A 12,117-nucleotide genomic window follows, 5' to 3' on the forward strand; every position below is an offset into this window, starting at 1 on the left:
AAGAATAAGAAGTGGAATACTTAATTTTTTTAATTTTTTTTTAACCATCGATTTCCTTGTATCCAATAACTCAAATAATTAATAATTTAAAACTATTAAATATAAGTGAGATCAACTGTCATAACTAAAATCATAACTAAAAATATTATAGTATAAAATAATATTATATAAAACCAATAGGTAAAGACACCAAAAGAACAATTAATGAATACTGCAACATCAATAGTAATTTTGACAAAGACTTAATAAAATCCCGAATTTGCATCAAATACTCCCAATAAAGACTTTATTAATAAAACCAAAATAGTTTATGTTATCACAACAAAACAGATTAAATCTCAAGAGTAAAATTTCAACCACAGGCTGAAATTGAGACAAGGTTCCAGCTTACTCTCCCCATCCTAGCAGTAAAAAACAAGAGAGCTCATGCCAGAGTATGTTTCAAATCACAAGTTTTTGAAAGCTGATTCATGAGTTACTTTCTGTGGTGTGAGTCTAGCCAGAAGTGCCTTATTGTGACAGTGTTCTGCGTCCACAAAGTAAAAATTCCCATTAGCCTTAAATGTCACAAAAGGCCTATTGGTTTCTGCTGGTCGAATATCAGCAAACTTAATAGTCTTTGGAATAGGAGTTGCCAGCCAGGACATCATCTCCACCTCAAAGGTGTCCGAACCCGGCTGCCACCGGAGTTTGTGAATGTACGGGCTAACGAACCAGTGAAGGGCAGCAGTTGTAGTAGCACTAAAGAATATCACAGATGATGCCACTGCACCCTTCAGGATGACATTCATATCAGGGGATGTCATGAAGGTTATGACAGGACCTAGAGACACTGAGAGGCAGCAAGTCGAGAGAGACAGAAGTTTTACTTTCTTTATGGTAGCTGAGATGGGACCGTGATAAACAACTCCACTTTCCTTGTCACCTTCCCCAAATTGTCCTCCACTTCGAGGTCCAATGCTAATCTTGTTGTCTTCCTCTGTAGCTGTGGCTTGAGATGCCCATCTTCTTTGGGGAACAGCAAGTTGGGAGGATACTTTGAAAATTGGATTAGGACCAACGGGCAGTCCACGAGTCGATGACCTAAAACAATGATATGCTGAACCATGGAAACAAATATATACAGATAAAAATATTAATTGGTATTTTTTTACAATAAAAACAAACTTAAACATCATTGGCATTCTAACCAGCTCACAATTCAGAAAAAAAATAAAAAATAAAATCCAAGTAAGAACTCTACATATTTAAGAACATAACTTTTTTTTTTTTTTTGGTACATGAGATCATAACTAATTAAGTTTTGCTAAATTAGAAACATTAGATACACAACATAGTTCTAAGTACTGAATAGAAAAGGAGCTTTACATTAAGACTGGCAAGAAAAAAAATGGTAAATTAGCAATATAAATTTTCAGAACATATGAAACACCATAAAAGAGGTGTTTCTTCAAGAGAGCATTACATGTGAGGAACCATTAAGTCCATTACATTAGTGATCTTTGGTTCACTATAGGTATAAGGCTAACACTTTTAATCTCCAGATTATGGGTGTTCAGAAGTATTTATTAGATCCTAATTTGAAGTTTATGAGTGCACTTGTCAATTTCCGCTACGTACAACTTATATCTGTCTTTTGATGGTAAAAATATTTGTTATAGTTGATAGAGTATTACAATTTGGCAAGAACTAAAAAACAATGAACCAAGGCTTGGAATCTGATACAACCCCATTGCAACATGTCTACCGTAGGGATAAACATAGGAAGAATTGGGCTCATCTTGCAACAACAGACTCAAGTGTGAATGCTGGTCCAATCCTTACAGCAACAGGCGCAAATATGGTTGCTGGCCCACCTGGGAATGCTGACAGAGCAATGAGCAGCAAGGACAACAATACCCTCCAACAGAATGCAAATGAGGAGTGGCTGAGTTAGTTACGCAATTGCTTAAGAAGGGGAACGCAGGCAGGGTGGAGGCATCCGGGAAAATTAGTTGAACTTGGGCCCTTTTTGGGATTGGGAGAGAGTGGAACCTCTCATATGTGTTCCACACTATCTTTTCTTTTGCATTGTATTTTCCTTTAGAACTCTGTATTTCTTTCAAGGTTATTTCCTCATTGTAATGGAAGTTCTGTGTAATGGCTGTTGAGCTTCATATAAATGAGAAATATTCAGTTTATTTCCTTAATTAATTACTGTTAATTCATTATCTGAGTTGGTCCTTATCAATTGGTATCAGAGCTCCGATCTAGGAGCTCTGTGGAATGGTCAGTACTAGACTAATGGAGCATCGAATGGAAACTATAGAAGAAGGGCTGCGCAGAGGTTGTGCTCGGCAGGAGGAGGTTTGCATCAGACTTGATGCGAGTGAAGCTCGCCATGAGGAGATCCTCCAAAGGCTGAGCAACAATGAGAGAGGAATGACGGAGATAATCCAACGGTTGGATGAAATGTCCAGAAATAGGCAAAATAGTTCCAGAGACGGTGAGAACGAAATGGAAGATGACGAAACCCAAACCAGAGGAGAACGTCATCCGCGGAGGGGCATTTCGACGGTGCCATTAACACGTCGTCTGGAGATTCCTATTTTTACTGGTGACGACGCTCTAGGATGGTTGTGTAAGGTGGAAAGATATTTTGTGGTGAACAACGTCAACGAGCATGAGAAGTTGGCTGTGGTGTTGGTTTTCTGGAGGGAGAGGCCCTCCATTGGTGTCAGTGGTGGGAAGTAAGTAATCCAAACGCAACGTGGGGTTTTTTCCGACGAGAAGTTCTCAGCCGATTCCAACCAGAAGCTTTGGACAATCCGTTTGGAGCTCTTTACACGATGAAGCAAACCGGTAGCGTGGCGGAGTTTCGGGATGATTTCGAGAAGATGATGGTGGCTCTCCGTTTTGAGGACGAGGACTTATTGAGAGGGGCTTGGCTGAATGGGGTGCGCACCAGCATCAGGGAGGAACTTCTGATGTACCCCCACCTGAGCCTTACAGAGACGATTAAGTTTTCTCTCAAGATTGAGAAGAGAAACTCGGCTTGGAGAGACGAAGGCTGGGGACCGTTGGCCAAGGGCTGGGCTCAAGGTACAAATCGGAACGTGGGCTCACGTACGGGTTCTGGCCCAAACGAAAATAGAAGCTGGAGTAATAATCAAATGGGCCAGTCGTTTCCTAATGGCCCAAACCGTTCCTCATTTACAAACAGCGGCAACCCTAATACGGGTCCGTCAAACTCGAAAATGGGGTCAAATGAAATCAACAAGGACGGCTCTATGGCGAAGACGGCAGCTTCGACGGTGGAAAATCAAACGCCTGAGGGGTTTTCCGGTCAGGGCCGCCGTCTGTCTCAGGCCGAGTTGCGTGAAAGGCATGACCGTGGGTTATGTTTCAAGTGCAACGAACGATGGAACCCCAACCATAGGTGTCAAGTCCGCCAGCTACACCTTTTGTTGGTCGATGATGATGACGCGGAGGAGAGGGATGGTGCCGAGCCAGAGGTTCCGTCGAACGCCAAAGAGGAGAGTCAAGAAACTGGTGTGGGGTTGCAAATTCTAGGGCTCACTTCAAACCAAACCCTAAAGGCTTGGGGGGAGGTTGCAGGCCAAAGGGTGGAGGTAATGGTCGATTGTGGTGCTTCTATTACCTTTGTAAAGGCTGAGATCGTGGAGAAGCTTGGGCTGATGGTCACTAACACTTCGGCTTATCATGTCACAGTAGGAGACGGTCACAAGGTACTCTGCCAAGGGGTGTGCAAAGGGGTTAAATTAAAGTTGCAGGGAGCTTAGATCGAACAAGATTTGTATCTGTTCGAGCTCGGTGGGGCTGATATTGTTTTGGGGTTGGAATGGCTTACTCAACTGGGGGAAATTAAGGCTGATTTCAAGAAATTGACCTTGCGTTTTGTCCAAGACGGCAAGGAAGTGTTGCTTAAAGGGGACCCTACTCTCTCTCGATCAGAGGTGTCATGCAAGTCTATTATGAAGGACCTCCAAGAACAGGGGTAGGGGTACTTCTTGAGCTCAAGGCCTCGTACAGTGGAGGTTTTTGATCAGGGTTGGGGAGGGTTGCGTTCCTTGTTGCTGGAATTTGACGATTTATTCCAGGAGGCTCATGTTTTACCTCCTGAGCGTTCTTGTGATCATTGCATCAATCTCAAGCCAGGGTCTCAGGTGCCTAATTTGCGTCCTTACAGGTACCCTCATTACCAAAAAACAGAGATTGAAAATTTAATTGCTGAATTAATGGGAAATGGGTGGATAAGACACAGTACCAGTCCCTATTCGAGCCCTGTGATCTTGGTGAAAAAGAAGGATGGCAGCTGGCGGGTGTGTGTAGATTATAGGGCAGTCAATAAGCTTACTGTGCCTGATAAATTTCCAATTCCAATCGTGGAAGAGCTGCTGGACGAATTGGGCGGTGCAAAAAAAATTTCCAAGTTGGATTTGAAATCTGGGTACCACCAGATACTGATGAGACCCGAAGATATACCCAAGACTGCGTTTCGCACGCATGAGGGTCATTACGAATATCTCGTAATGCCATTTGGATTAACCAACGCTCCTTCAACCTTCCAGGCTTTAATGAATAATATCTTAAGGCCATTTTTACGAAAGTTTGTTCTGGTTTTCTTGGATGACATACTGATATACAGCAAGTGCAGGGAGGAGCATGAATGTCAATTGCGAAAGGTTTTTGAAGTGCTCAGACAAAATCAGTTGGTGGTTAATCGTAAAAAATGTAGTTTTGGGGCTGCTCATGTGGAATATTTGGGTCATATATTAGGAATTAGTGCTGATCCTACCAAGCTCAAGGCTATGGCTAATTGGCCTTTTCCGAAAACTATCAAGGGGCTCAGAGGATTCTTAGGATTGACAGGGTACTATCGACGCTTCGTGAAGGACTACGGGAAGATAGCTAAGCCTCTAACCGACCTGTTGAAAAAGGATGCTTTTAAGTGGAATGAAGAAGCTGAATTGGCCTTTCAAAAGCTTAAAAACTGCATGGTCTCGGTCCCTGTCTTGGCTTTACCGGATTTCAGTAAAGCTTTTAGTGTTGTGACAGATGCTTCAGGAAGGGGTATTGGTGCTGTCCTCATGCAAGATAATAGGCTGTTAGCCTATATTAGTCAGGGTTTTTCCTTACGGGCTCAGGGTAAGTCAGTCTACAAGAAGGAGCTAATAGCAATAGTGTTCGCAATTCAGAAATGGAAGCATTATTTAATGGGTAGGCACTTTGTAGTGAAAACAGACCAGAAAAGCCTTAAACATTTGCTGGAGCAACGAGCGTTGGGGGAGGAACAACAACGGTGGTTATCAAAAATCATTGGGTTTGATTTTGACATCCAGTACCAGCCAGGCAAGGAGAACATGGTGGCTGATGCTCTGTCACAGCAGGAGCATTTTCACAGCCTTTCCCGAGTGCCTCTACCCGATTTGGAGCTGCTGGAACAGGAAGTACAGCAAGATGACAAGTTGAGGGGAATTGTCCAGGACTTAATTGCACATTCTGATGCTCATGACAGTTTCCAGCTGAGGGGAGGCAGATTATTCTTCAAGGACAGGTTAGTTATACCAAAAAATTCCAGTTTGATCTCTCCTTTGTTGAGTGAATTTCATGATTCGGGCATTGGGGGGCATTCCGGTTATTTCGTACTTATAAGAGGTTAGCTGGGGTAGTCTATTGGGAAGGTATGAAAAAATGTATTCGGGATTATGTCGCTATGTGCTTAGTTTGTCAACAAAGTAAAATTCAAAACTTGACACCGGCAGGCCTATTACAACCTTTGCCCATTCCTGCCATGGTGTGGGCTGACATATCCATGGATTTTATTGGGGGGCTGCCCAAGGCTTGGGGTGTGGACACCATTTTTGTTGTGGTGGACCGGTTGTCCAAGTATGCACACTTCTTGCCCATTTCCCATCCTTACACAGCCAAAGGGATGGCTGATTTGTTCATAAAGGAATTGGTGAGGTTGCATGGGTTTCCCTTGACCATTGTGTCAGATAGAGACCGTGTTTTCATGAGTTCTTTTTGGACGGAGCTGTTTAAGAGTGCCGGTACCAAGCTTCATTACAGCACAGCTTATCACCCACAAACAAATGGGCAAACGGAGGTAGTGAATCGTTGCTTGGAGGTTTATCTTCGCTGTTTTTGTGGCCCAAAACCCAAACAGTGGCCTAAATGGGTTCATTGGGCTGAATATTGGTATAACACTACATACAAGGACTCCACGGGCATGACTCCATTCAAGGCCCTGAATGGAATTGATCCTCCAACATTGCTTCTTGGCCAGCATTCTGTTTCGGCAATTGAGGCTGTGTCACATGCTCTTTTGGAAAGAGATAGGATCCTGCAAGAGTTGCACCAAAATTTGATTAATGCCCAGAATCGGATGGTCAAGCATGCAAACCAGAAACGTCGAGATGTGTCTTTTTCGGTTGGGGACTTGGTGTATCTTAAACTCCAGCCTTATAGGCTGAAAACCATTGCTCGAAGGGTCAATGAAAAGCTTAGCCCAAGGTTTTATGGCCCTTACCCGATTATTAAGAAGGTGGGGGAGGCTGCATACAGGTTGCAACTACCTGCCACCTACCTAGTGCACCCTGTGTTTCATGTTTCTTTGCTTAAACGCACTTCAGTTTCTGTGCCTAATTTACAGCCATTACCACCAGCTCTTTCTGAGAGTTGGGAGTTACATGTGTTCCCGGAGGAAGTTTTACAGTGGCGGGTTACCTCATTAGGTTCGGTGGAAGTTCTCATTAAATGGCATGATCTCCCTTACTTTGAAAATACCTGGGAAGCTGCTTCTGTGATCAAAGAACAATTTCCCACTTTCCACCTTGAGGACAAGGTGCTTAAATTGGGAGGGAGTATTGATACAACCCCATTGCAACATGTCTACCGTAGGGATAAACATAGGAAGAATTGGGCTCATCTTGCAGCAACAGACTCAATTGTGAATGCTGGTCCAATCCTTACAGCAACAGGCCCAAATATGGTTGCTGGCCCACCTGGGAATGCTGACAGAGCAATGAGCAACAAGGACAGCAATACCCTCCAACAGAATGCAAATGAGGAGTGGCTGAGTTAGTTACGCAATTGCTTAAGAAGGGGAACTCAGGCAAGGTGGAGGCATCCGGGAAAATTAGTTGAACTTGGGCCCTTTTTGGGATTGGGAGAGAGTGGAACCTCTCATATGTGTTCCACACTATCTTTTCTTTTGCATTGTATTTTCCTTTAGAACTCTGTATTTCTTTCAAGGTTATTTCCTCATTGTAATGGAAGTTCTGTGTAATGGCTGTTGAGCTTCATATAAATGAGAAATATTCAGTTTATTTCCTTAATTAATTACTGTTAATTCATTATCTAAGTTGGTCCTTATCAGAATCAAATCGAACTAAGACCATGGTTCAATTGAGTCAGTTCCACAAGATCCAATAGTTCAGATTGGTTTCTAAAAATGTTGGACCACCAGAGGTCAGTTTGGTTCAAGTTTTATCGAGCCTCAAAATCAAGCCAACATGGGCAATGAACACCTCTGATATTTGAATAACTGGGAGAAAATAAACTACAAATTGTAAGTTTACAATAGAATGTAAAAAAAATATTGGCGCAGAATCATTTGACACTGATGTCATACTTTTTAGTTTGACACAAAATCTTAGCCGTTGATTTCTGTCAATCTAACTGTTAATTTATTGGAAACAAATAAATTATAACCGTTAAATTGACGGATTAACGGTTAAGATTTGATGTCAAAGGATCTTACCCCATATATATTTGATTGTAATGGAAGGGAAGAAGCATTGGAAAATCTTACTATTTGTCAATGAGCCCTTTTTTTTTTCTTTTTGGTAAATAAGGAGCTTTTCCTTATGTGGAATTGATTCAATCTTTCAGCTTATATATATATATACATATATATATATATATGGGATAAGAGATAAGATTAACTTACACCGTTAGATGCACGAAAATCAACAGTTAAAATGTAGTGTAAGATTTGTTATTCTTACACCGGTGTAAGAATAATCTGCCCCTATATATATATATATATATATATAAAGGAAAAAGCTCTTTGACAAATAGTAAGATTTTCCCATGCTTCGTCCTTTCCATTACAGTCAAAGCTTATATTGTGTTACAAAATGTTACATGAAGAAAAAATAATATAAAGATACGCAGTCAGAATTCTCTGAATCAGGATATGACTGTCATATCTACTACCAAGTGAAGAACTAAGGGAAGCACACCATTGATAGACCATGATAGTTGGAAGAAGTCATCCACAATACTGAAGAGATGTAGAAATTCAGCATTACTCCCTATAAGGGATATTTTAGAAGAGCCAATTTCTTAGCAACAGAAGGGATAAACATCAAGTCAACAAAATTCACAGATGAAAGAGTGATGGCAATTACAACCATACATCTCTTTCCACCAGTCATAAATAGATTTCAGCGCATATGAGACTTATCTTTAGGGCTTAAGTACTGCACAAACCAAAACATCTTTTTGTTTGTCATCAAATTTATATTGATGGGACAATCTGACTGGGGTCCTTTGTGATCTAAGTGTTTGTCCAACTACTTTTGAATAATTTTTATTGATTAAGTTCAATGATTTTGACAAAATCATGGAAAAAATTGTGGCAGTATACAGTCTATGAATGCTCAAATTTTTTAAGGGTGTTTCTCTTCCCTTAAATTTACTTTGGGTAGGATTGAGTTTTTGGCTTCTTTATGGTGCTCCGTGCTCCACTAATGGATGTTTCAAGAGAGTTGCCATTTCAGCCTTGTATGGCCATTGGTAAGCCTTCCTACAATTTTTACTTATACTTTTCCTCCTATTAGTTGTACTGTACCCTCACTCTTTTCTTTCTAATATAATTCTTTGTCAAGAAAATTGACATTGATGAAAACAACATCTAACTTGTTTCATTCATTTTTCAAGGTTAAATGAAAGGTTTATATAACTTTATTATTTTAGTCAAAGGTAATATATGCCTGCAGAGCATTTCTTTTCTCTCTCAGTAGGCTAAATGTAGAAAACAAATTTACAAACAATAGAAAAAACATCTCTTGTTCTGGGTGGGCTGTACTGGAAGAAATAAGCTAACTTCAGATACTACGCGCCGCCAACAGTTTTTGAATTCAGACAAGACTACAAACACTTTAATCAGCAAGAAGCATCAAATAATAACTTGACTTCAATCGAACTAAGGTTATCATTTGGAGTGAGATTGTTCATAATAATGACCTACTTTCCAACATTGGGTCAACAACTGAAAAATAATTTTAGTATAAATTTCGATGGAATATGAGAAACTGATCCAAACCCATAACTGTAATCGATTTAAATTCTGATTCATGTTGCTCAAAATTTTATAATCTTGCAAACTGTCCAGCTAGCCTATCAAATCTCTACAATTGACCAGCACATCCTCCAGTACCCACTATTAAATTCTTTCCTCCAGTAATCGATTTAAATTCCTCACACCCATCTTGTCAAAGAACACCTTTTCTCTTCTCTTCTCAGTATCAAAAATATTCGAACTTTGAAATTTAATTAATTGTAAAACCCGGTAGTGCCCAATACCCTATTCTTGTGATATCATATAAACAAAGAATACACAAAGTGATCCTTAAGTTCAAAACTTTTTTGGGTAAGGAAATAAGGAAATTTTGAAAACCCAGAAAAAGCAGGAAAAGAATGAATAAGAGAACCTGAGGGAGTGTTTGTCGAAAAGTGGTGTCTGCTCTGTGACCGCAGCAAGTGAAGGAAAGCCGCTCTTGCCATTGCTATGCGTAAAGTTACTCCGTCACACTAAGGTTTAGGGCCACTTTCTGGAGGAAACTTTCGGTACAACGGCTACACCCTAATTAAATAGGAACGGTGAACAAATTGTCACTGGCCAAAAAAATTACCAGACTGCCACGCCAACCGTAAATTTTACCAAAATGTCACGTAGCGAAATATGTGTGCAAATAATTCGCTACACAGTGTAGCGAAATATGCCACGTCAGACTGCTCAGAACAAAAAATGTCATGTGTCAAATTGAAGAAATTCGCTACATAGGGTAGCGAATTTCTATAATTTTGACACGTGGCATTTTTGGTTCTGACGTGGCATATTTCGCTACACAGTGTAGCGAAATATGACACGTGGCATTTTGGCAAAATTTACTGTTGGCGTGGCAGTCTGGTAATTTTTTTGGCCAACAGTGACAAAATAGTCACTGTTCCAATTAAATAAGAAAAGTAAAAAAATTTCCTACATGACGGGGAATATAAAAAAATAAAAATAAAGATTAGAATGAAAGAAAAAAAATACCCATTTTAGTAAATGGGCATAGTATTAAAATTTTGGATAATTACAAATTATCCCTTTTTTACTTTGGTCATGTTTCAAAAGAGCACTTTGTATTTTGTATTGTTGCGATTAACCATCTTATACTATGTGATTTTAGGGCTTTATTAATTTCATACAATAGGAGATAAGTTCTCTTATGCTATAGAGATAATAATGTGTGAGATCCACCCACTATAGAAAAAGAAAAAAAGATAAAAAAAGTAACACAGAAATCAATGTATGTGTAGGAGAGAAAAACACTCTCCTATAACATAAGAGTATATTTTCCCGTGATTTTAACACATAAACATATCTGTTAAGATTTCTTAGCTTCAGGTTGAAAGCCTCCATGTTCAAAGAATATTTCACTTATCTTCACACACTTTGGTTGTCTTCTCATCTCACCTCCATGTTTTCTCACCTATGTTGTCTTCTCATCTCACCTCTATAATACTTCGTAGATTTAAAACACATAATTATGATTAAAATAAGGATTTAAGAATATGATTAGTGAAAATCTTGAGTTTTGGGTCAAAATACGTAAAAAGAGTTGAACAGTAAATTGACAAATACGTAACTCTAATAGTAAAATGCTAGGAGAAGGTCTCAAATGGAAAAAATAATCCTGGAAATGAATTCAGAATGAAAAATTGAGTGGTTAGGCAAATTTCTGGAAATTTGATGAATAATATTTTTACCAGATGAAAATACAGCGGTACAGTTACACTGAAAAATGTTTGAGCTCTAAGTTTGAATATAAGTTGGAAAAGATACTTAGAAGTAAGAAATATAATTGTTTATGGAATTTAGGATTTTTGGGAAAACGTGCCAACGGTGCACATATCAGGCTAAAATAGTGATTTCACCGAATAACCGGAAAACTGATTCATCTGTTCAATGGCAATTAAAGGACTTTGGTGAATGTTAAATTTTGGATTTTATAAATAATTTATGAATTAATTGGAGATTAGTGATTTAAGTGGGAGATTTGAAATAATTTGAATTGAGTGAGGTGTCAAGTGGTTTCCACCCACTTAAGTTACTAAGACCACAACCCCAATCAGTCACTATTCATCTTCTTTTCCCCTCTTCTCTATCTTCAAAATAGTGGAGGTGCCACTGGAGGGGCTTTGAGTTTGTTCCTTCAATCCTTGCACAAAACTACTCACAGTCTACATGAAATTTCAAGGAAATTGCCTAATGAATCCAACCCACGCCTCCATTACTTTTGAAAACCCCTGGATTTTGAGAAAATCCCCACCCATTGCTATGAAAATTTGGAGACTTTGCCACCATTGGAGCTTGTTGGTTGAGCCATTGCTTGGGTATTGTTCTTAGGGGTCTTAGACCTTGATTCTTGGTAAGTTTCACCACCTATTGTTGATTAATTTGTGAGATCAATTTTCAAGACCTAAAGCATGTGTAGCTTGATTGATGTAGTTGGGGATCTCAAATGAATTTTGTGCATTAGATAAATGTGTCTTAGAATGATGAATTAGGGTGATTGAGCTCCTAAATTTTTTTGAGAAAAAGTTTGTAACTTAGTGAACATTTTGATGATAAGCTTGAGATTTTGTGAAATTAGATTATTGTATGATTGGGAAATTGAGTTGTGGATTATAGTTAATTACATGATGTGAGGTGCATTGGATGTGTGAAAAATGAATTGAGAATCCTTGGTATTTAGCCTTGTGCAATTCGGCCATTTAAGTGAATTTAGGGGAAAATGATGCAAAAATTGTGTAGTTGAATGTGTGATGATTTGAATC

At 39.4% G+C, this 12,117-nt stretch overlaps 1 protein-coding gene across 1 annotated transcript; it reads right to left on the minus strand.

Annotated features, from left to right (window-relative positions):
- Positions 1-257: 257 nt before the first annotated feature.
- On the minus strand, positions 258-9,845 carry LOC133317301 (uncharacterized). The gene is made up of 2 exons (XM_061519165.1): positions 9,723-9,845; positions 258-1,099 (listed from the first exon to the last, which is right to left on the minus strand). The coding sequence occupies exons 1-2, from the start codon at positions 9,793-9,795 to the stop codon at positions 447-449; spliced, it is 726 nt and encodes a 241-aa protein (XP_061375149.1). The 5' UTR covers positions 9,796-9,845; the 3' UTR covers positions 258-446.
- Between the last annotated feature and the right edge of the window lie 2,272 nt (positions 9,846-12,117).

Source organism: Gastrolobium bilobum, unplaced genomic scaffold (genome assembly GCF_033153095.1).
Source record: "Gastrolobium bilobum isolate Gb01-03AN ecotype WA unplaced genomic scaffold, APGP_CSIRO_Gbil_v1 utg32493, whole genome shotgun sequence".
Classification (NCBI taxonomy): Eukaryota; Viridiplantae; Streptophyta; class Magnoliopsida; order Fabales; family Fabaceae; genus Gastrolobium; species Gastrolobium bilobum.

What these genes read in the sequence shown, in the direction of transcription:
- LOC133317301 (XM_061519165.1), bottom strand. Translation starts at nt 9,795, where the DNA reads ATGGCAAGAGCGGCTTTCCTTCACTTGCTGCGGTCACAGAGCAGACAC. An exon ending in TTCGACAAACACTCCCTCAG is followed by an intron (nt 1,100 to 9,722) that starts GTTCTCTTATTC and finishes TCCATGGTTCAG; the next exon opens with CATATCATTGTTTTAGGTCA.